Below are 25,286 nucleotides of genomic sequence, written 5' to 3' on the forward strand. Positions count from 1 at the left end.
CATTTCCTAATACACCCTGAATAAAGGGCATACAGTTGAAAATATTCGGAGTATAATCCAAGGCAGGGAGTACATTCCTATGATCAGTTTTTTAAAGATAGTAAATATACAAGGTGGCACTAAAAGCAGAGCATGTAATCAGAACTTAACAGTACCCTTGCGAAAAACACTCACCCAAAAATACAACAGGAGACAAGAGGGAGCCATGAGTGACCAGAGTGGCTGTTGCTCATGTATTACATGAATGCTGGTGCTGGGCAGCGTTTAGGCACTTTCTCTGGCTTTGGGCCTCTAGGCATGCAGACCTTATTTCTGCCTCCCACCCCCCATTAGCAGTGGGGATCCTGCAGTCCAATTGCCAAGGTCATGAAACTAGTGTCATCTTCCCAACCCTCTCCAGAAGCTCTTGCATGTTTCCCACAATCCCAGTACAGGTGGGAATGTTTTGGTTTGCTGTTTATTTCTTTGGGGCTATGCAATAATGAAAACAAACAGGCCAACTTGGTACAGGATTCTGAATCATCATCTAATTACTTAGGTAGCATGAGAAACATGCAGTTCTATACAAAATAATAAACACACTCATAGATATTTCCCTATGGATATGTCTAGACTACATGCCTCTGTCAACAGACATGTAAATTAGACATACCGACATAGTCAATGAAGCGTGGATTTAAATATCCCCTGCTTCATTAGAATAAAAATGGCTGCCATGTTTTGCTGGCTCAGCTGTTTGTCGGCACAAACTGGCAGTCAAGACAGGTATCGGTCGACAAGGAAAGCCTTTGTCGACCGATCCCTTATGCCTCATGAAACGAGGTTTACAAGTATTTCTTTAGAGAAACTTGGTTGAACTGGTTTCTTTAGCCTTCAACTGTCCACAATGTTTCCACAAACAAAAGTAACCATTCAAAGTCTAATGATCCACTCCTATATCTGGTCTGGGAAAGACCAGCTTCAGCCCTGTCAGCAAATTGTGGATTCCACATCTACATCTAAGCATTCAGTGATGCAGCTATTTCATACTAACAACTTCATAACATCAAGTAGAATTAATAAATTGTACATAGACAAATTGTCCAGATTGTCACAATAGCCCTAACTTTATCTAATTTACTTTGAAATTCATGGCCAGCTACAATAAAATAATTCAAGACTATACTTTGCACCTATCATTCATAGTTGCGATTTGTGATCTCATTATTTTTAAAATACAAACTAATTCAAAGCATCAATTACATTCAAAGTGTTAGTCAGCTACTAGTTTCTATAATGCTCTTTTATACCTATTACATATTTTCAGTTTCTACTTTTTGTTCTTTGGGCTGTATCATAGAAAGAGAAAAAAAGTGGAAAATTGCTTCAAATTTAGCTTTAGAAAGATCTTTTTTTAAAGATGCCTTGTTTGGGAGGAAAAAAGGGAAAATGATGGTGAAATTACCTGTCATCTGTTCTCATTCTAGAGAAGATTATCCCAGCAAAATGAAATTGAGGGCTTGCTACAGGTTTAATTAGCATTTGTCCATAGCTACTCCAATTGCTCAGGAATCTTTTGGCAAAATGTTTTTCATTAATTGAAAGTGAAATGTCTTGTGAGAAAGAGGTTTTGTGAAACTTCTTTAAAACGTTTTTTCAAAAGTTTTGACATTTTTAAAATCAAAATTTCTCTGTGTCAAAAAGATTGTGTTTTGAAGTATAAGCTAACTATAGTAAATTACCTCAGTATTGGAACTAAATGTTTCAAAATTATTGAAATAAACCATTTACCAATTAATTTTTTCCTGGGTTAGCAGTCTTTGAAAAATTTCAAGATTTATTCTTATCCCAGTCTGGGATTAGAAAATTTAGTAAAAATCTTGAAAATTTTCCAGGATTAGAAAAATCACTTTTTGCCCATCCCCAAAAGCCACACAAATATTGATTGCTAAGAAATCTAAATTAGGAAGAACAAAGCCTCTAGAAGCCCTGCCCAGCTTATACTCTGATGCAAGAGCCAAGCAAAATAAAAGTCTTGCTGTTGGAGGAGTACAGAGATTGCTCAATCACAGTTAAGGTTAAGATTTTAAGTAAAAGTCAAGGATAGGTTGCAGGCAATGACAGGTCATGGGAAGGGCCAACCTTAGGGTAAATGGTGCCCTGGGCAAATTTGTGTTTTGATGCCCCTGTCCTTTGCAGGCATAGCACCATCCGTTTCCCCTGGCACCCATGGGCTCCCCAACCCCTGCCACCCTCCTATGCTCCCTTTACCACTGATCCCTGCATTGTGCCCCTTCATTCCAAACCCTGCACTTTCCTCTCACTTGTGCTCTCAGCCCTAGCCCTGCACTTCCAGTGTGCCCTGCCACATGCCCTCCACCCCCTTTGCTCAACACCACCCATGCTCAGGTGCCCCTCACCCTCTGGCTGTGGCACCCTGGGCATAGGCCTGGTTTGCCTAGCCCTAAGGCCAGCCTTGGTCATGGGCAATAAACAAAAATTCAGTGAAGCCCACGATCTGTTCCTGACTTTTACTAAAAAAAACCCTGTGGCTCCGGACTGACAGAGTGCTGCAAGGGCCTGACCTATGGCAGCTACTCCTGACATGCTGCTGATTCTGGGAGAAGGGCTGACCCAACTCAGGACACTACTCCAGCAGCTCCAGGGCTGACAGTTGCTCCAGCCCTGCCCTGGTAGACATTGCGGTGGTTCTGGAAAGTCCTAGAATCCATAACCTGTGTGACAGAATCATACCTTTAGTCACAATCCCTGTGTGGGTATATCCCACCATAAAGATGACAGGGAAATGTGGGGAGGTGGATTTATAAACCAGCAACCCTACCACACTGTTCCATGGAGCTGGCTGGCAACAGCAGCAGGGAGAATGTCGTACCATCTGGGTACCAAATTGTGCTGATGCACATGCACACACACAAATTTGATTGGCAAGGAGCATCACTCCTATAGTTTATTATGCCAGGCACAAGTCACTCTTCATATATCTACATTGTTATTGTCCCATTTGTGCCTCGAATCTACTTTTTCACATGTGAATTGGGTGCTGTCTTGTTGTCTTCATATAAATCTGGTAACAACCCTTCAGTTAAGAAATGTACCTGTGAGGCACTCAGGGCACTCAACTTACATTGTAATCACTGGGAAGCAGGGGACACTCCGATCCTCCCAGGATAATGCTCTTAGTGTGTGTATTTTTCTTACTGTATATACTTATATAGCATATATGTGGAAATGCCTTGTATATTACATACTGTGCATACAATAGGCAGAAATATCTCTTTTTTTAACCAACAAGTTAACTAATTGATGATTAAGATTTTGGAGATCAGTGAGCTGATCTCTTTCTTTTTTCCCATGTTAGCAAGGCTTTTTTATATAGTTGACACAGCTTAACACATGTCAGTGATGTCTTTTATAATCCAAGGAGCTCTTAAAGAGGCATTGGGGAGGCTCAATTTACACCAGGAGGATCTTATGTCTCCACTAATAAAACTTTAAACTGTATGGCTCCACATTGGTCTTTGAAGTCATTACTGTTCTAAAACTTTAACCAACACACAAAAAATGAGATTTTAAATTTTTTTCCTTATCCTTGACTTGGACCACTTTCACACACAACATGACAATGAAGGGGAAACCCTTACCTTTGCATCAATATTTGTTCTTTTTAGGAGAGAGATTTGTTTGCAACTCAAAAACTAATATTAAAAAATTACAACATGGTAGGTTTTCCCCTTTAAATTAAACTTTAATGCCAATTAGACTGACCTCACTTTTAGGAGAACCACTCAGTTGATTCTATAAATAGCAACACATCTGCCCATAAATGGGAGTGAAGGGGTAGTAGCCTCTCTTTAGAGAGAGAAATTATTTTTGTTTTCCTCAGCCAGAGTCTGCTAAACCGAGTGAGGCTATTCGTCCTCTCAGCTGTGCAATTTTTATTTCTCCGTTGGTAAGTATGTTTCTATTTTTTAAACAAATTCAGAATGAACAGGAATGATGATAGAAAAATGTTATACCTTTGTGTACAAAATATATGACCCCCATTGGGGAAAATAAGAAAAAGGCACAATATATGTAAATGAAAAAAGAAAAAGAAAAATGAACACAAGAGGGGAAATATTGCATGGTTTTACTCCATTTGTTAATTTTATTTTAATGAATACTATATTTTCATCACTATCTTTCTATATGAATACAGACTCAAGGCAGGTGGGTGTATGTACCTTTCTTATTTCAAATACAGAGTTCCTCTTTCTTGTGTATTGACTTACAAAATGTGAAAAAACCATTTAATATAGAATATAAACATAATGTAATTGGGACCAAAAGTACTATGCTGTTTTTGTCAGTTATATTTTAAGTACTTTTCTTTAAAAGATAGACTTCTGATTGTTAATTCTTTGTTTTTCTTGACGTGTTTTTATCCTCCTGAAAATTCCAGATAAATACCTCTGATAGAGCTTTTGGAATTGCATTCATGCTCTTGAAATTATGCCTGCTAAAAAGAGATAGTGGAAGTGGGTGATTACACAGAAGAGCCAATGAAAGTGTTGTAATGAAGAATAATAGATATTGGAATGCTTGGAAGCAACTCACTTTCACTATCTCTGTGTTTCACATTCTTTGTCCTTCAGTTGAAAGGACATTTACAGTGTCCCTGGGAATCCCCATACGTTGAAGAGACTCCATTGCACACCACTTTTGTATGTGGAAAATTAGGATGATTACATTTCAGGCCAAGGAAGCTTATATGTATTGGGCCAAATGCAGGTCTTGAGTAAGCAGCTATATGACTATGGACTCTTTCTAAAAGAACAAAGTTTATAGGATGATTTTTTTTACTTTGAACATTTACAATCTTCTGGAGAAAAGTTAATCAATATATGTACTCTCTCTGGTCCAGATTCTTTCTAGAATTGACACAGGGGGACAATGGGAAGAGTTAAAAAAGGAGCCTTCACCTCTAAATAGCCTACAAAAGGACCAAGCAGAATTACAATTCTTACATTCATGGACATGCAAGAACTGTTTTCTTCCTACTCCCCTGAAGGTGCATATTGCCCCAAAGGTGGTGAGGTGAGGTATCCAGGAGGCAGAGCCATGGCTCCACTACCTAAGCAGAGCTGGACGACTGCAGAGGGGAGCCTATGTGGCAACGAAGGCTATGCCTACATTACAGGATTTTTCTGGGATACCAGAGGTATCCTGGAAAAACTCTGCCATGTCCAGGCAACACGGCTGCTCTTTCACTTTTTTTTTTTTTTTTTTGCAGAAGTGCAGATGTGCTCTTTAGGAACCCCTGTCTTCTACCTCCCACGAGAAAGAAGGGCTCTTCTGAAAGAGGAGGCTTTTCTGAAACTTGGCCCAGTGTAGATGGGCCAAATTTTGGAAAAGCCTCTTCTGAAAAAACTATCTGCAATTTGAGTATCTTTTTCTGAGTGCAATTTGCACATCTTTCTGATAGTTCGGTGTAGTGTAGACCTAGCCAGAGGGGTGAAGCAATGTGCAAAGCCTCTCTGGGCAGTAGGAAGGTCCAGGAAGATCTTGTCTCTATGAGCCAAACTTTTTCTATATCTCCTTGTTGAGGATTATTCATAATCACCTTGTTGGGGATTATGTCAATTTTCATAATCTAGTCCTAAAGATTTTTTTAAGTGTAAGAACTGTAATTGTAGTTGACTCTTGAATATATTAGTATTTACATAGAAACATCAGCATTTAAAAAGTTTTACAATTAAAAAAGGGAAGGTAACACCACACCCCATAAATTCAATTCCATCCTGATTAATTATCTCCTGACTTATTTAAGAGCCATAGATGACCCTTGATCTTAACATAAAACTTCCAGCTGCAACCATGTGAGTCTTTCATATTAAGCTATGAGAGAATGTGCCTTTACATAGGAATTTCTAAGAGACTAATTTAGCCATCTGGAAGATACCCGATGTGTACTTTTCTTCCATCCCTGCAGTGTACCGGCAACTGGGAATTAAATATATTCTGGTGCTCTAACAGTTATACATTATTGGGTGTAAAGTGGGAAAATAGGAGGCCCAAAACTGAGCATTCTAGTCTTTTCTAAGTGACAAATAAATAGTGAACCATTAGGCATGTGTGGTCACAGCAGGAATTGGGCAGCAGTTATAGAAAAATATAACTAGAGGTAAACGATGCAAAATATGTGGAAGGTATCAGATTCCTACAGAAGCAAAGGAGAAGGCTATATTGATCGTTCAGTAGGTAAGGTTCAGTTAGAGCAGGCAAGAGCTTGTCAATCACTATTTGCACTTTTGCAGCCAGACAAGGGCAGAGGCGAGCAGAGAAGTACATAGTGTGTTGTGCAGACTTGACAATGAGGAAGAAAAATATATGCAAGTAGTAAAGCATGGTAGATGAAATGTACTGTAGAAGTAGCAGATTTTACCTCTTCTCCTTGCCCATGGGTATGAAAGTTGTCTATGGTGAGAACAGTCATATTCTCTGTCTCACAGAAATTGAAAAAACTTAAAAAACAAGGAATAGTTTAGCAGCACCTTAAAGACTAACAAAACATGTAAATGGTATCATGAGCTTTTGTGGATACAACCCACTTCTTTAGATGAATGGAGCATTAAAAGTCCAGATCCAAGAATAAATAAGGGGGATGTGGAGAGCAAGGGAGAACATTTTTCTTCTGAGCAAGACCATGTGTTTGTGTTTATACAGAACCTCACAAAATGGAGGTTCTTGATCTTGATTAGGGTCCCTGGGAGTGACTATAACAGAAATATATAATAAATAGGGCCATCAAGTGATTAAAAAAATTTAATTGTGATTAATTGCATGCAACTCCTTTTTGAAACGCTATGGCGGTGTTCCAATGGGGCAGCGCTGCATGGAGCTTGGGATCAACTGGAGTTCCCAGCTGACCCTGTGCTCCATGCAGCTTTGCCCCTTGGAAGCACCACCATGGCATTTTAAAAGGGCAGCGCAAGGTGGAGCCCAGGGTCAGCTCTGCCCCTTTAAGGTGATGGAGTGGCATTTCAAACGGGCAGTACAAATGGAGCCGGGGATCAGCTGGAGTCCCCAGCTGATTCCCGGCTCCGTGTTGCAAAGCCTCTTTGTAGTGCTGAAGTGGCACTTCTAAGGGGCTTTGCAACATGGAGCCGGGCATCAGCTGGACACTCCAGCTGATCCCTGGCTCTGCTTGTGCTGCCCCTTTGAAGTGCTGGAGCAGCACTTCAAAGAGGCAGTACAGCATTAATGCCTGCGATTAATGTGTTAATTTTTTTAATGTGTTAATCCTGTTCTGTTAATCACAGACATTAACACAGATCAATTGACAGCCCTAACAATAAATAATAATAATGCACCATTTGCCCTGTTGCACTAATGGGGGTTTCACAAGAAGAGAGAGGGCAGAGTGTGGCCTAGATACTATCCTAGAACTCTAGACATCATGTAGGGTTAGGGTTAGGGTTTTACAAGAGATAAACTGGAGCAGACTCGAAAAAGACTTACAACAGAGAACATAGAAACTACTCCCATCTTGCTCTAAACTGCCTGGGGTGAATTCTGACCTTATTAAAGGCAATAGGTGTTTTGGCACTGACATTAATTGGTCCAGGAGTTTACCTCTTATTTCCTCCCAAATATGCATCTAAAAGGATTGATTTTGCAGCACTGCTAAGTATTAAACATATAGTCTACAAACATTGTACCTAATTATTATTACATTTTGAACTTGTGCCAGAGAACAGCTGCCCTCTGTGTTAACAGAAGGCTAAATAAATGTGGCTGCTCACAAGTTCTGTTAAGTGCTTCGAGTGAGGGTCTACATTAGAAATGGTTGGCCATTTGTGTTTATTCTACATTAAAGATAGTTGGCCATTCGTCTTTATTCTACATCAAGTTTGGACAAACACTTTAAAATGTTCAATCCCTAATTGTGAGGAAGTCTGGGAGTGGATTCTTTTATAATAAAGGGAAAGAGATGCACTTCCCTGAAAAGTTCATTTTATTTTTAGAAGAGAATTATGAGCAACAAAATAGCAAAACCTTTTGGTAAGGTCTTGAAAACAAAAAGCTTCCTGATCCATAAGCCACAAGCTGATTCTGCTGACTTGTATTTGGTCTTAATAGGACTTAGATGCATAGAAAGTTCAAGAACCAGAAACCTGGGGGTTCTCAGCTACTAATACTTCCGGACCACCACTGGAAGCTTAAGCTCTGCTCTCCTGGAGGATCCAGTGAATCTAGAAATTACAGGAAGGCCCATCGAGACCTAAGTGGAAACCTTCTGCAGAGCACTGATTGGCTCATGCTGGTATATAAATCAGGAAGCCAGCACAGACAGCAGTCTGAGGAATGATGCAGACTGTTGCTTGTGTCTGCTCCAAACCTTGCCTAGCTGTGAATCTTAGACTCTGGTTTCTGATCCTGATTGGTTCCTGACTCTGATTTTCTGCTATTTGTAATCTCGTAGCCTGGTCCTGACTTCCTGGTATACTGACCTGACTCAATCCCAACTCTGCCACCTGCCTCCCACCTGCATCTTGGTATCTAACCCTAATTTCCCAGCATCCTGACTGGGCTTGACAGTGACCTTGCTTCTGGTCTCCTGACTACATCATGATAAATGACCAGTACACACAATCTGTCCATGGCCTGACCCTGACAGAAGGGATACAGGATTGAGTACATGATAAAGAACATATGGTGATATTCACAAAATAGCTTAACTGGACAAATGCATCCTAAAAGCAAACACAGGTAGCTCTTAACACAGCTGTATTAACAGTAGAAGTGAGAGGAGCCAGGAACTTGTCTGTGTGCACCTACCTATCTGAGATTAAACTAACTGTAAAAAGAGAGGGGGAACACAGGACTTTTCATTGCCCGGTTAGCTGGTATATTGGAACAGGTCACATGCTCACAATGGTGGTAGAGCAGGAACACTTTTAGTATTTAATCTGTGTGTGTACACATCAAATTTTTTTAATATGTGTTATATCTATGTTGCCAACTTGCATAATTTATCAGTAGTCTTAAGCTATTTGGTGCGTGTAGTTTTTTTTTTAAGTTCTTGGATTCCTGGGATTACATGAGAATCTCCACTGTCATTAAAATAAAAGTTTTGAGATTTGGGTGCTGAGACATGTGTGAAAATGTGACTGAAGTGTAGAAAGTGGAGGGTAAATGAAAAGCATCCAACACTTTTAAAAAAACCTCTCTTTTTTTTTTTTTTAATTAACCAAGCCCGCCAATAGCAGCATTAGCAGTGGCCAAAGCCCAGGGCTTTTTAAATTGCCACTGCAGTGCTGCACTGCATGCTGGCTCTGAGAGCTGGGCGGAGGGGAGGGGAGAATATGCCAAGCAGAGGACTGGCTGCCCTTCCCTGCCCCTTCTGTCCAAGGCCCCACTCCTTCTGGGAGCGTGGAGCTGGAACCCCACCCCCAACCCCCCCCCCCCCCCACACACACACACCATGCCCAGTGGCCCGTGGAGGTTGCTGGTTCCTTTGAAATCAACATCATGATTTTGGGGAGGCCTGATTCATGATTTTTAATAACTGGGGTTGGGAATATTGCATACAGAAGTGGAGAAGGCTTGCTGCAGTCACAATATTTATTCAGTTTGATAAGTGCTGTTTAATAGTGCTTGAGTGGCTTATTTCTGTTTGCCATTTTGGTGTTTGCAGTTACTCTGGAAATTGTACTATTTACGAAAGAACATTATTATGGTTCCATTTGCTGGACTAGAAAACATGGTGGATTGTGTGTGTGTGAAAGTATGTGTTTAAATCCCATATATGGGCCACTTTCTGTAATTCTTGAGCAACATTCACACTCAAACACATCAATGGGAGACTTACTAGAGTAAGAACGGCAAGATTCCATTTATCCTTTGCCTTCTGAAAAGCTCATATGCTAGATGAAAAATCAAATTCTGTTTTATCAAGCGTTGGTTGCTGCATCTAAGTATTTATAGTGCTTTTTAAAAAAAACAAAAATTAAACAGGGCATAATTAGGGGTACTTGAAAATTTTCATGTCACATTTTTATCAAAAATATGTTGAAACTTTTTGTTTACAATTTATTTTCCATTTTCAAACTAACATTTTTGCACCTGATTTTTTACATATTTGAAATAATTGTTTAAAATATCTTATCTCAAAAATAGAAAAAGATTAATATAAATATGTAGTGGAAAATTTGTGTTTAAGCATTACACTAATGCATTTTGTGTGAAAGATAAAGAAACTAAAATTATTTAAAAAGAATCATGATCATTTCATTTTTGGCTTTCTCTATTTTATGTCCTATATTTTTCCTGAAATATAATATCCAGCTAAGTTGAATATATGGATTATTCATTTTAATTTTAAAATGTAGGTTTGCACAATAGTTGATACATTTCCTGATCTACAGTTTGAAATAGGATATTGATTAAACTATGTCATTACCTTTGATGTTGATTTAAATAAGAAGTTATTTTAATATGTGTATCAAGCCCCTTCATGTCCTTTGAATACGCAGTAATAAAGGTTACTTATTAGGTCTTCTTGACAACTGGGAAAATAATTGAGTATGATGGGTGGGATCCCAACACCATACCCAGTGCCATACCTACTGGCCTTGGCGTGGGTACAATGAAGGATGAGGAGGGTACAAAGAGTCCTCTTTGCCTCCTTGTGTGTACCACAAAAGATCTTGTCCCACTGTACTCCTACAGGGTCAGGACAGAGGTGGGCCAATGGCCCTGTACTTGCTCTGCTCTGCTCTAGGTTGATGAATGGGACCAGAATGCTATGGAGGAGTAGGCTGCACCCCACGAAGCGATGTAATGGCTGGCACATTCTCCCTGAACTCCAGGGATCTAATCCTTACTAAAGCAAATACTTATTTACCCCAGTAGGAATTTGCCAGCCTAAGGACCTCAGGATTTGACCCAAAGTGCTTTGCAAACTTTATATATAGGAATTGCTCCACTCACCACTGAAATGCAACCACTTCTGGTGTGGAATGTAGCAGCTGCAATCCTGTATGACTATTCAGAGAAGCAATCCTGTATGACTATTCAGAGAAGGAGAACAGGAAGTGAAGAATCCCTATCCAACTGAAACTGCAAGAGGAATTTAGGTCATCAGACTATAATTACCCTATCTGGAATTTATCCAGACACCGATGGTAATATCCCTGCTTTTGGTAAAAGATGTCATTGGATTTTCAGTGAACACAAACAGATAGTACCATTGGCAGTACAATCACATTTCCTGACTCCATGCTTGGGAATTACTTTAGTATTGATTCAGTCAGAAGTATGTCACAGGAGGTCTCCAATTCTAGTACTGATCATATCCAGCCTGGCTTAGTTAGTGAGATCACAGCTTGAGGTGGCTATATTAATCAGGTATGATTTTTTGTCATTCATGAAATGACATTACTCAGGCTGTAGTAAGTAACAAATGGTTCAACAAATCACAATATTGTAAAATTCTCAGGAAAGCATGTTAGGGATTGAAACCCTTGGCTAAATATGAGTGTCACTACTTATTCTGTAGGAATCAGGGCCTATAGAAAATTGCAGTATGTCGTCGAAGCGATTGCCATTTTACCAGAGAAGGCATAAACACTTTGATCAGTCCTACCGCAATATTCAGACAAGATACTTGCTCCAAGAGTATGCAGCAAGAAGGTAAGTACCATACATTTTCCATCAGTTTTAGAGGAGCTTCTGTTGTAGAGGAATCTATTTCAAAATGCAGAACTTTGTAAAGGAAAGAAAAAGTGACTTTGTTCTTGATTTCATATCTATATAAAGCAATGTATTTTTCCATATTGGGAATCCTCTGTCCCATGATCTCCCTACTATCCAGCTGGGAACCCCTTCTGTTTAGCAATATGGAACAGTCGTGTACCCTCATATCTGTTCATTACCCCTACAAGTCGGAAACTCCTCCCTAAAAGCAAAGTAATGACTCATAAAAACTCTCTCTGATTTGAGAGATGAATTTATGTGCATGGGAGATGTTTATTTTTACTGAATTATTCTTGCCAAATCAGTTCTGTAGAGATGTTCATTGTCTTGAAGTGGGGCTTTATGCATTTTGGACTATTCCAGGTTGTGGCCATTGGGATTCTTATTTTACATTTTAAAGACAACCGGAACTTCTCTCATGTTCAAATTTCCTTCATCCATATGGTGGAGGTAATTTAAGTCTCAAGTTCTATTGTTAGCGCTACCTGAGATCCCTTTTCTCTCAGGGGAGTTGAGATAATCTTAGATGCTTGAGTTGATTGGCCCCACCTGCTATGAATGGGACCAAGACTTCTGGAAGCATGTAGGGTGCATGCCCCTGGAACATGTTTCATTCCCTAGTTAATCAGAGACTCTTTGGTGGCCTTCATAACATGCCAACAATTGGGAGTTGTTTAAAGGCAGGAAGATACTGTAGGAAGCTTGTGCTCTCTATTGATTGTTCCATACAAAGGATTAATTATCCTAATGATTTACTGAAATTATTTTTATACAATTGTGCAATATGATCAGAGAAGAGATTGGGATGGGCACAGTGACTAAAAGACGCTGAATTAAATTGAGATAACATTACTGGGCATTTAAGATGTATGGGAATGAATATTATCCTCTTTCACTGAGTGAGTTCCTACATGCAGCTTAACATGTAAATTCCTCACACAACACTGTTTGGGTACCAGGTGTGCCATTTGACTGCTTCAATGTAATTTCTATAAACTTTGTACTTCTATACTTCATATGTATAGCCTTTTTATAGTGATTTCTTTTTGTATTTGAAGGGTCGCTTCTAGACAAGCAGCCTCTTATAAGTCCTCTGACAGTACAGAAAGAACTACATGTAGGCTCTGTTCCAGGAGGTTGCACACCTCAGCTGAAGAAGAGTCACAAGAATACAGGAAAAGGTAAAGCTTGCATTGGCACCTGTAAATCACTTTGTTGGGTCAAATGTCAGAGAATAGACACTTTCTTGTCAGATACTCTTAGGGAGAAATCCTGGCTTCATTGAAGTCAAGGTCAAGATTTCCCAATAGAACTAGGAATTCACTGTGAAAGGTAATTGTAAAACACAACAATACATTTGCAGTTCAGTAACAGGCACTCTGAGGATTCCATGATGGCTGTTGGCAAAAAGCTACCAAGGAACCACAGAAAAGTAGCAAGGTGGCAAAGTAGATTTACTGACAGAGCTGTCAGCAAGATTGGAGCCTTCTTTGACTTTATGTGTCATGTCTAGAATATCAAAGGGTTGCATGTCTCTTACATCTTATATTTCAGACCTTCAGTGCAGGGTTATGCTCCAAGTTGGCTATGGAAACAGATTTAAAATGAGAAGAAATTGAAATCTATACAGAATCTGGATTTTTTTTAATAAGAGCAAATATTCTGTGCCCTTACTGAATATGAAGATTATGTATTGGGGTCAGTTTAATTGTATTAGTTACCTCCCTCACATCCTGTTTATCAAGGGGATAACTTGTCTCAGTTACAGCATTGATATGAAGTCCTATACTTTATTCCATTCATCAATTTGAATGGCTGTATGTGCCCTGACATACTCCACGGTAAATACACCAAAAACCACAAACAATGTATGTTATGAAGGCTCTAGAATAGAGTGCACATACCTTTTCCTTTGAAGATAATGTGAAGGATTACAAACTATCCTTTTGTTGCCAGTATTACCATCATCCCATCATCAAAAAGAGATGTACCAGTTTTAAAAAAATCTTAATATGCTTTGAATTTGTAACCCATTTTATTATTTAAAGAGATAAAGCACATTCTAAACAGTACAAGGCAGAATAAATCTGGGACTCAAATTATAGTGAAACTATATAAAGAAATAGCATAAACAACCACAGAAATAAGGGCTTGATTCAGACTCCATTAATGTCAATGGGAGTTATAGAATTGAAGGCCAGAAGGGGTCATTGGATTATCTAGTATGACCCTCTGTATCTCACAGATCACCACCACCATCTAGCAAACACACACTAAGCACAAACAACTGAAATGAGACCACAGTATTACAACCAACAGGAGGCTAGACTTGTATGTGCTACAGGCAGAGAACAAGAGGAACAGAGATTCACCAGTGCTTGGCAGGAAAACAGCTAAGTGAGATATACTCAGATAATCTCAGCAAGAGACCCATTTCACACACTACAGAGGAAGGTTAAAAATCCCAAATTCATTGCCAGTCGGGCCTGAGGGAAAATTCCTTCCTGACCTCATATATAATGCTGAGTTAGATCCTGAGCATGTGAGCTAGAATGAGCCAGCCAAACATCTAAGGGTATGTCTACACTACCCCGCTAGTTCGAACTATGTATGCATTTGAATTTCCTGGGCTTCATTTGCATAAGCGGGGAGCCGCCATTTTTAAAACCCCGCTGGTTTGAACCCCGTGCAGCGTGGCTACACGGGGCTCGAACTAGGTAGTTCAAAACAATTGCATACCTTTTTCTGACAAAAAAGCAGCAGTCTAGACATAGCCTATTTGATTTCTATAGATTTTGTTCTTATAATGTAACTCTATTTGCAGAATCCCCACATTACTTTTTTAGCTGGGGTAAATGGGCACAGCTCACTGACTTCAATAGCATTATTGCAATTCATTCCTACAGATGATCTGGCCTCATGCTCACTGGGAAGAGCAAGCAAACAGAAGGCTCATTCATTTGCAGTTTTTGAGATGCTTGTTTTGAGAACTTGAGGGGGAGAAATAGTTCACATTATAAAATGTGCACCTTTGTAATGCTGCCACTAATAGGACTTCCAAATCCTCTGCCTCCTGCGTATCAGTAATAATAGGAAAGCCTTAATCCTAGGTTACTTATAAATAGTTTTCTCTTATAATTCAGGACTCATGAACAAAAGTCTGATATAAGTGAACAGAAGAGGATCCGGTTTGCCACTGATTTGGCTGATATGGAAGAAGAGCTTCGTTCAGCTAGACTCCTTGCAAGAGAACATCTGGATAGAGCTACCATACACAGGATGGTACTGTAACAGAATCATTTTATTTCCTTTCTGAGACGAACTGTAAGCTCAAGTGCAGTTTAGAACTATGCTTCAAAGCCCAACAGTAGTTTAAGAACATAAGATAAGCCACACTGAGTCAGAGTAAAGGTACAGTTGATCCAGTATCCTATCTTCCAACAATGACCAATGCCAGGTAGTAATCCATTCCCTGTCACCCATTCATAGCTTCTGGCAAACAGAAGCTAGGGACTCCATCTCTGCTCATCCTGGTTAATAGCCATTGATGGACCTATCCTTCATGAATTTATCTAGCTCCTTTTTGAACCCTGTTATGGTCTTGGTCTTCACAACATCATCTGTTAAAGAGTTACAGAGGCTGACTGTGCTTCCTTTTGTGTGTTAGAAACCTGCTGCCTATTTTTTTCATTTAGTGGCTTCTAGTCTTTATGTTGAAATAGTAAGTAACACTTCCTTATTTGCTTTCTTCACAGCAGTCATGATTTTATAGACCTCAATCTTCTCTTAGGGTACGGCTAGCCTGCGGGAACACGTCCAGGGAACACATTTGCTATTCCACTTTTTTTTGTGGAAGAGCAAATGCACTCTTTGGGAAACCCCTGTATTCCTCGTTCCATGAGGAAGAAGGGGGCTTTTGAAAGACGGTTTTTTCACCTAAATTTGGCCCAGTCTAGATTGGCCTCTTTTCAGAAAAGCCTCTTCTGACAAAATTATCGGAAAAAAATATGCAAAATGTGGAGTACATTTTGTGTATCTTTTTTCTGATAGAGCCTTGCAGTCTATACGTACCCTTTGTTCCCTCTTTTCCAAGCTGAAAAGTCCCACTCTTATTAATCTCTAATATGGAAGCTGTTTATATCCCTAATCATTTTTGTTGCCCTTTCCTGAACCTTTCCCAATTCCAAGGTATCTTTTTAAAGATGGGACAACCACATCTGCATGCAGTATTCAAGATGTGGGTGTAACCATAGATTTATATAGAAGCAATATGATATTTTCTATCTTACATATCCTTTTAATGATTCTCAACATTCCATTAAGTTGCAACTGTTAATCTTTGCATATAGCTTTCAGAATCTGGCTCTGGTGCTAGATAATGCTCCACTCCATTTTTTATTTCTATTTCTATACAATAGGTAGAAGAACAAATGGCCTTGGAAAGACACACCATTGAGGAAAGTATAAGTCGTGCTCCTGAAATTTTGGTACGACTGAGGTCTCATACCGTTTGGGAAAAAATGCCTGTGAGGCTTTACTTCACCGTACAAGGATTTCCTACCCCTGTTGTACAATGGTAAGAATCTGTGTTTCCAGTCCTCTGAAATGGATGTTTAGTTTGTCTTCCATTTGGTAGTTCTGACAGAACTATTCTGTCATGTACCCTTTAAAATTCTCATAGATATGCTGGGTAGTAGCTGTGGATACTACAGTTAAAGGAGCAGAAGGACAAACTTTGTGTAATATATCAAGTAGATATACATTTCAGAATGCTAATTACAAAAATGCTCATTAATTTAACTGATAATAACTTAGCAAGTGGTAAAATACATTGAGCTTTGCTAAATGGTAAGTGTTTTCCAGGTTTTAGACCCAGGCCATAGTACCTAGCAATTAAAAAATAGAAAGTCAAAGAGGAAGCCCATACCTGATGAGATGGTAGTGCATTCTCCTGCCAGTTAAAAGGTACAGCTGGTAGGAGAATTTGGCCTTTGACGTTTACCATCCAACAAGTTCTAGCCAGAGATAAGTTATCAGGTGTCTTGTCAAGACTCAGAAACCACAGGAAAAGGTAAATTTTAGGTTTATTGAGTGATTAAAAGATTAATCATGATTAATTGCACAATTAATCATGCTATTAAACAATAAAATTCAATTTAAATATTTTTGGATTTTCTACATTTTCAAATATATTTATTTCAGTTACAACACAGATTACAAAGTGCAGATTTTTATTTATTTTTATTAAAAATATTTACATTGTAAAAAACAAAAGCAGTAGTATTTTCCAAATTCCTCCATTACAAGCACTGCAGTGTAATCACTTTATAATGAAAATTGAACTTATCTTTACTTACTGTTTACAATATGACTTGAAAAACAGAAAAAGCATTTGCATGGCACTGTTGTACCCAGCATTGCAAGATATTTACATGCCAGATGCACTAATGATTCCTTCATGCTTCCTTCATACTTTATCCCCCATTCTAGAGGACATGTGTCCAAGCTAATGAAAGGCTGTGCTTGATAATGATCCAAAACAGTATGAGCAGTATGTTCATTTTCAACACTGAAGTCAGGTGTCACCAACAGATGGTTTATTTTCTTTTGTGATTGTTTTGGTTCTGTAGTTTCTATATCAGAGTGTTGGTCTTTTAAGACTTTGCGATAATATGAAATATAAGGCAGAATATGGGACAAGCAGCAGGAGACATACAATTGTCCCCTAAGGAGTTCAGTCATAAATGTAATTAACTGATTATTTCTTTAACAAGCATAATCAGTATGGAAGCATGTCCTCTGGAATGGTGGTCAAAAGAGACATATACATTTTTAGCATATCTAGCACATAAATACCGTGCAGTGCCAGCTACAAAAGTGCCATATGAATATCTATTCTCACTTTCAAGTGATATTGTAAATCAGCATAAACAAACTTGTTTGTCTTAACAATTGGCTGAACAAGAAGTAGGACTGAGTGAACTCTGTAACAAAATAATTCTACATTTGTAAGTTGAACTTGCATGATAAAGAGATTGCATTACAGTATTTGTAGTAGGCGAATTGAAAAATACTATTTATTTTATTATTTTTACAATTTATTGCAAACATTTGTAATAAAATAATATAAACTGACCATTGTATGTTTTGTACTGTAATAAAAATCAATATATTTGAAAATGTAGAAAAATCCCAATTATTTAATAAATTTCTATTGGTATTTTATCATTGTTTAGCAGTGCAATTAAACTGGAATTAATTGTGATTATTTTTTATCACAATTAATTATTTTAAGTTAAGTGTGTGAGTTAATTGGCTGTCGATTAATCACAGTTTCTGTTCATGCCAGTGGCTTTGTTGGCTAGTGTGCTGGGAAGTTCAACACACTCTCACTCATTTCTACTCACTCCCCACTTGCCTGCTCAGTGTGAGCGTGTAGCTTTACATTCACATCCCTGTCCAAACTATAATTATTTCCTTTTATTTCCTTGCTTGACCATGTATGGGCAAGTCATGGTCATATTCCCTGTATTTATTCATGTATACTATTTATACAGAGAGAACTCAGTTATTAAAATATGACATCCTGATGGAATAATCACTAAATTGTACTGCAGGGTATTTGTTTTTCTTCTTGATTGTTAGGTATAAAAATGAGGAATTGATTACACCTGCAAGTGAACCAGGAAAATACAGCATTGAAAGCAAATATGGGGTGCATATGCTGGAGATAAACAGGTAAATTATTCTCATGAATAAGAAAATACTATTTAGTGTACAACTGTTAAATATTTTACTGTAAATTTCTAAAATGTGTTATAAAAATGTGAACTATAGCACACTTAACTTCTGCTCGGCAGTTACTCTGAATTATTTGAGAGGATACTTCCTAAGTAGTCTGGGTATAGGGTCATTGTAATGCAGAGGTAGGGAAATCTACCATAGCCCACAAATTGTCAGCAAAAAGAAACAAATCAAGAGGTAAGTGAACAGAAAAAAAGGTCTTTAAGTCCAGCAATGTAAATGTCCCCTTCACATGCCCAACTCTTCTCCGCACCCCACTCATAGTTGCTGCCCTTGGTCAGGGCAGACACAGAGTTCTGAGGTGCATCCACAGAGTTCACCTCCCATCCTGAGTTGAGGGGGAGGTAAGGAGGCATCTTACTCCACTGGTCGCTCACCATCCACCTGCTTGCTACTTTCTGGCACCACCTTGCTGGCCATTTGTCTCACCTCACTGCCACTGCTCCGCTGGCCACTCATTGCATCCTCCACTGGCTTGTGATGGATTTGGCTTTGGGCCAAACCTAGTGATTTCAGCTCTCGTGAGTTTCTTGTGGCTCAAAACACAGTCTAGTCACAAGAAATTCTAGCATCTACTGAAGTAAATTAAAAATAATAAAGAGATTCCTTATGGAGTCTGCTCTAGTTCTATCATTAGAATGGATGTGTGTGTGCGGGAGAGGGGGAGGGCAGAGAAGGAGGGGGAAAGAGAAAGAGGTTGAACCAGTCTTACAGCTCACAACTGCCCATCCCTCTGGCTGGCTCCCTCTGCCCGTCCCCCAGTTAAATTCACAGAGCAGCTTTGCAGGGGAAGCCTTGTCCATCTGAAGTTCTTTACACTGAGGCTGCATCTAGACTGGCAAGTTTTTCCGCAAAAGCAATTGCTTTTGGGGAAAAACTTGCCAGCTGTCTACACTGGCTGCTTGAATTTCTGCAAGAACACTGACTTCCTACAGTCTGAAATCAGTTCTTCTTGCGGAAATGCTATGCTGGTCCCGTTCGGGCAAAGCCCTCTTGTGCAAATGCTTTTGCGCAAGAGGACCAGTGTAGATTGGCACGGACGCTTTTCTGCAAAAAGTGATTTTGCGGAAAAGCATCCGTGCCAATCTAATGCTCTTTTCTGCAAATGCTTTTAACGGAAAACTTTTCCGTTAAAAGCATTTGCGGAAAATCATGCCCGTCTAGATATAGCCTGAGAGTTTCTCTCATTCGAACTGAGTTAAACAGTCAGACTTTTCTGCATTCCCACAATAAATGCAAGCATTAGTGATCATATCTCACAATCCTTGCATTTAGTGGCAACGCAATGAGGGGCAAAACACCATTATAACAGTTGAATATCTAGCAGGTCAAAGCAAACTAAGTGAACTGTATTTACATGAACACACTTAGAATCACATTCTTTAAACAAAGAATATTTCCCTCCTCTGTGCCAGGTTAAGAACAGACTCTCTTCTTTTGTATTCCCCCAATAATTAAAGAGATTGCAATTAGTTTAACACAATTTGTAACACCAACCAAGTTGATTACAGTGAGCAAAACACCATTGTAACAGCCAAATATCTAACACATCTAAGCAAAGCAGGGGCAAGCTGTCTTTATATAAACACACTCGGGCTGTGTCTACATTGGCACCCTTTTCCGTAAAAGGGATGCTAATGAGACCAGTCAGAATTGCAAATGCCGCGGGGGATTTAAATATCCCCCGCGGCATTTGCATGAACATGGCTGCCGCTTTTTTCCGGCTCGGGGTTTTGCCGGAGAAAAGCACCAGTCTAGACGGGATCTTGCGGAAAATAAGCCCTTTTCCGGAAGATCCCTTATTCCTACTTTCAAGCTGGCTGTAATGGAAGCACTGATTCAGCCCCTGCTTACATTTTCAATATTATTTGGGGTAATAAAGTTGATTATTACTTTTCCATGATTTTCCACAGTCACCACCTGAGGCAGGGAGTGGGAGCTTCTGCTATCGGCCCCACACATAGTTGGGCTTCCACTGTAAAAATTGTGGTGGTAGCTTAAAATTGTAGCATCCATAAATACTGCAATATTGCAAGTTAAGTAGGGCCTTAGAAAAGCAAGAAATAAAATCCCACTTTGATAGTACTAGCTGTACCTTTGTAGTGTAAACAAATCCTGCCTACTTCTTGAATTTGGAAGGGGAAAAAAAGATGTGATGTAGACTTTCAGATGGCAGAGCCAACAAGTTGAAATGTGCATATATCTTTTTTTCTGGATACAGGACAGCTAAGATTATTTACCTAACCACTCCTGTACTCTTCTCAGCTGTCCATACCAAAGTGCTGAGCTACATGTCATCTGAGCTGCAGCCTCTTAAAATGGCTTTGGAATTTCTTCTTAGCACTTCTCCAAGGCATATGTACTGAACTTTTACTTCTGATGCAAGTGTGACATTTATTCCTATGAATATACTGGGTATTTTGTCCCCAGATGGAAAATTCTTGAGATGCCAAAAACAGAGCATCACCCCCATTTTAGTTGTAATTGGAAACTTTCATCTGCCCATTTATCTCAGAGGACTCTCAACCTGTGCAGGAACCCAAATCACCTTCATAGCTCTGTTTCAGATTTTTAAGACATCCTTTGGTCAATTTACCATGTCTTCTGGATTCACAAGATACAACCCTTCCCATATTCTGTTGATTTCTGGCTGCTTAGAGGGGTCTTGTGCTAGTCTTTCACCTCCTAGGCTATGTCTAGACTGCATCCCTCTGTTGACAGAGGGATGTAAATCAAGCACATCGAAATTGCTAATGAAGCAGGAATTTAAATATCCTGCACCACATTAGCATAAACATGGCTGCCGCTTTTTTTTGAAACGTAGTTTTTTTGAAAAAACGGCAGTCTAGATGCGGATCTGTCGAAAATAAACCCTTTTTCAACAGATCCTGTATTCCTCAAAAAATGAGGTTTACAGGATCTGTCAAAAAAGGGTTTATTTTTGACAGATCCACATCTAGCCTGCCATTTTTTTAAAATTTGTTTAGAAAAAAAGTGGTGTCCATGTTTATGCTAATGAGGCATGGGATATTTAAATCCCTGCTTAATTAGCAATTTCAATGTGTCTAATGTGTCCACAGAGAGGTGTAGTCTAGACACACCCCTAGTTGGGCTTCCTTAGTTAAGGCAGAAGGCCAATCTTTTCAAATTTCATCATGTGTGAGCCTTTCCTTGCCTCCACTGATTCTTATTTCCTGACCTGGAACAGGTCATGTTTTTGCTTTATTCTTTTGAGTTAGAATCAACACAGCATTCTAGATGCAGATATACCAATGATTTATATAATAGCAGAACATCTGTATTCTTTCTGCCCCATTCCTTGTTATGCACCTTTTTACACAGTGGCCGCATCTAGACTGGCATGATTTTGCAGAAATACTTTTAACGGAAAAGTTTTTCCATTAAAAGTATTTCCGCAAATGAGCGTCTAGATTGGCATGGATGCTTTTGTGCAAAAGCATCCATTCCCAGTATAGGCGTGCTTTTGCGCAAGAAAGCTCCGATGGCCATTTTAGCCATCGGGCTTTCTTGTGCAAAAAATTAAGGTGCCTGTCTACACTGGCCCTCTTGCACAAGTATTCTTGCACAAGAGGGCTTATCCCTGAGCGGGAGCATCAGAATATTTGCGCAAGCAGCACTGAATTCTTACATTAGAACGTCAGTGCTCATGCACAAATTCAAGCGCCAGTGTAGACAGCTGGCAAGTTTTTGCAAAATCTTGCCAGTCTAGATGCACCCAGTGTGTTTTGTTCTTGGCTACAACAAAATTCAGGTCTCACCTGTCATCGATTACACTGTCAATGATTAATTTAGACCCAGCAATGTTTGTGAATAGGTCAAAAGATTTTGTCCACCATGTATCACTTTGCTCTTCTCAAGATTGCATTGTTGTATTAGCGGCAGCCATTTTTATGCTAATGAAGCGCGGGAGATTTAAATCCCTGCTTCATTAGCAATTGCGATACGTCTAATTTATATCCCTTTTCCGAAAAAGGGATGTAGTCTAGATGTAGCCTAAGGATTTGATTCACCTTAAATCTCTCTAGAATAACTCCTCCGTACCCCCATATGCTCTTTGCATCATGAACAGCAACTAGGAAGAGATTTGTTATTTTTCAGTAATAAAAAAACAAACAAAAAACCTGACAGGTCTGGCACCACCACCAGACTTTTCACATGAAAGGAAAGACAAGGCTTGGAAGGGGGCACTTTTTGGGCAACAAGAAGCAGAAGAAATAAACCTGGCTCTTTGTAGAGCATGGGTGGGGGGACAAGAAAAGATAAACCCAGGCACAGGGGCTATCTCCAGCTATAAACAAAGCATGCCCTGAAGAGAAGGACCAGATAGATGCAGGCTGGAGAAGAGAAAGAAAAAACAACATCAAAAGTGTTATTGAGGGTCTTGATAACAGATGAACACAGGCACTTATTGGAGTACCATTTCCCACCACTCCTGCCATCTCTGCAAATGACACACAGCCTGGATTGTGCCACTGGGGCCACAACCCTCTGGAGACTGGAGGAAGGGTAGGCAGCGGGCTAGCTAGCTCAGGGTTCAATCAGTGGGAACAGGTACTCTCCTCTCTCTGCCTCTGTTAAGGACTCTGCAGTTGCAGCTGCTACTTCCTCACTCCAGTAGCAAAAGGAGCAGACAACATTCTTAGCAGAGTGGAGCCATGCTTTCACCTGGGATCAGCTGATCCCAGTCCCGTCCTGGCCTCGCTCCCAAGGGTGGGGGAAATCAATTAGCCCCAGCATTCCCTTGGCTGGCTGCAGCATGGGGGAGGGAGGCTTGTAGTGCACTGCTCTACCTTTCCCCAGATAGAGCACGCTGGAACTGGAATGTTCAGTTGGCCAGAGGGGAAGGGTGAGGAGGAAGAAGGGACCCAAGGTGCAAGATGGGAGAGGCAAAGAAATGCCAAAAAAGGAGCTGTAGGGGAGGGGTCAGCCCTTTGTGGTGCCCCTCTGACTGCAATGCCCTGGGCCTGGGCCCGGGCCCACATCGGCCAACCGTAAGACTGGCCCTGCCTCCTTGGAAGCAACAGGGAGCAGGGAAGCAAATGTGGGTATGTTGACACTCTGGAGACTACACTGACATTGCTATGTTGAAATGGCCCTATAGTGTAGATGCAGGCTATGCAGACAGAAGGGGTTTTTCTGCCCCTACAGGAACATCACCTCCCTGAGTGACGTTAGCTATGCTGATCAAGCCCTGTGCCATCACCTTAGCTGTGTCTACACTGGGTGTCTTGTTGGCATAGCTATGTTGGGTAGGGGTGTGGTTATTTCACACCCCTTACTAATGTAGTTATTTTGATAAACTGCTTTTTACAGTAGACCAGACTTTAGATTTCCCAGGCTCCTTCTAGGAAGTGTAAATAGACACTGCCTCACACACAGGGAATACAGTTAAGACTTTATTTAGCCTTTTGTTAGGTCCCTAGCTCCAGTATAACTGGCTGCAGTCCTTCTTTAAAGAAGATCTAGAGCTGTCATAGCAGGGGCCTTGACAGAGCATTCACCGACTTGTGTGGGGGGAAGATTGCATATAGCTATGTAAGATCTGCTTCAGTATGCCTAACTAGCCACAGCTCTTAGTTTTCAAATTCCACAAGCATTGCTTTAAAAAGTAAAACAGAAACCCCCCAAAATGTGTAAGTATCCTGGCTTTGCAAATGTCACTGCAGGACAGGTAAGGTACTAGTAGTGATACATTATGGCACAAGAATCTAAATGTTTTATGCTTGTTTAAATTTAAATACTGAGGGGGAGATCTTCCATCCCTTCTGGATTCTATGGGAAGCACAATCAGACTATGTCTACACAGCAGCATTATTTCAGCAGCGTTATTTTGGAATAACTGATGTTATTTGGAATAACTAATTTAGAAAAAAACAACATTATTTCAAAGTAATAGCAAGCTGCAGGACTTCTTACTCTGACTCTGGTAACCCTCATTTCACGAGGAGTAAGGGAAGTGGAAGGAAGAGTGCTCTTCCTTCTACTTCCTGCTGCGTAGACAGCGCCAAAAGCCAGGTTAAGCTATTTTAACTTCAGCTGTGCAATTGACGTATCAGAATTCCATAGCTTAATTTGACTTTTGCCTTGCTGCATGGATGTGCCCTCAATGTGTAAGGATGTGGGTGTGGCTGCAGAGTCCAAAGGTCATCTTTCATGCTGCAAAGTTGGGTTCTGGAGTGCAGAGCAGCTCGTGGTAAGCTGCCACTCAGGAGGCTCTAGCTTCTATGGGATGGAATGCTTGAATAATAAACAAACAAATATATAAAATAATACGAATGCTAATGTCATCCTTTGTGTCAGAAATCCCAAACAAACCAATTTGACATATAGAGTGTGAATCCTATATGCCACTTATGCTTAAATACCTAGAGATAACTGTGTAGATTAAGAAGAGAATAGAAAACTTACTGCAGGTTTTCCTCGTTTTTTGATCTTTTACATCAGACTGTTAGTGTTATTTTAATTTTATGCTGTATTTTCTTTCCATATTAAGAAGCTAAGGATTCATGTCCAAAGTTTCATAAGACCAGATACCACAGCAAAGGGTCAGTTCAACTTTAGATAGATTTGTGAAGAATTACTGGTTTATTTTGTGTGTGTATTAAAAGAGCAACAATTTAGAGTTAAAAAGTGATTAATTTGTTTTCCCAGCATACACAACAACCCCACATGCTGTAGTATTTATGCCACTATCTTGGTCTCTTGTGGTAATCCAAGCAAGT

General features: G+C 39.8%; 1 protein-coding gene across 1 annotated transcript in view; it reads left to right on the forward strand.

Moving 5' to 3' along the window:
• Positions 1 to 3,791: 3,791 nt before the first annotated feature.
• Positions 3,792 to 25,286, forward strand: part of MYOM2 (myomesin 2) — a 106,345-nt gene continuing 84,850 nt past the window's right edge. The window contains 6 exon segments of the mRNA XM_006137769.5: positions 3,792 to 3,949; positions 11,543 to 11,676; positions 12,798 to 12,920; positions 14,883 to 15,021; positions 16,158 to 16,315; positions 18,385 to 18,477. Of these exon segments, the coding sequence (XP_006137831.3) occupies positions 11,570 to 11,676; positions 12,798 to 12,920; positions 14,883 to 15,021; positions 16,158 to 16,315; positions 18,385 to 18,477 (620 nt within the window). The 5' untranslated portion in view covers positions 3,792 to 3,949; positions 11,543 to 11,569.

The sequence above is a fragment of the Pelodiscus sinensis genome, chromosome 3 (assembly GCF_052426305.1).
Source record: "Pelodiscus sinensis isolate ZL-2025 chromosome 3, ASM5242630v1, whole genome shotgun sequence".
NCBI lineage: Eukaryota > Metazoa > Chordata > Testudines > Trionychidae > Pelodiscus > Pelodiscus sinensis.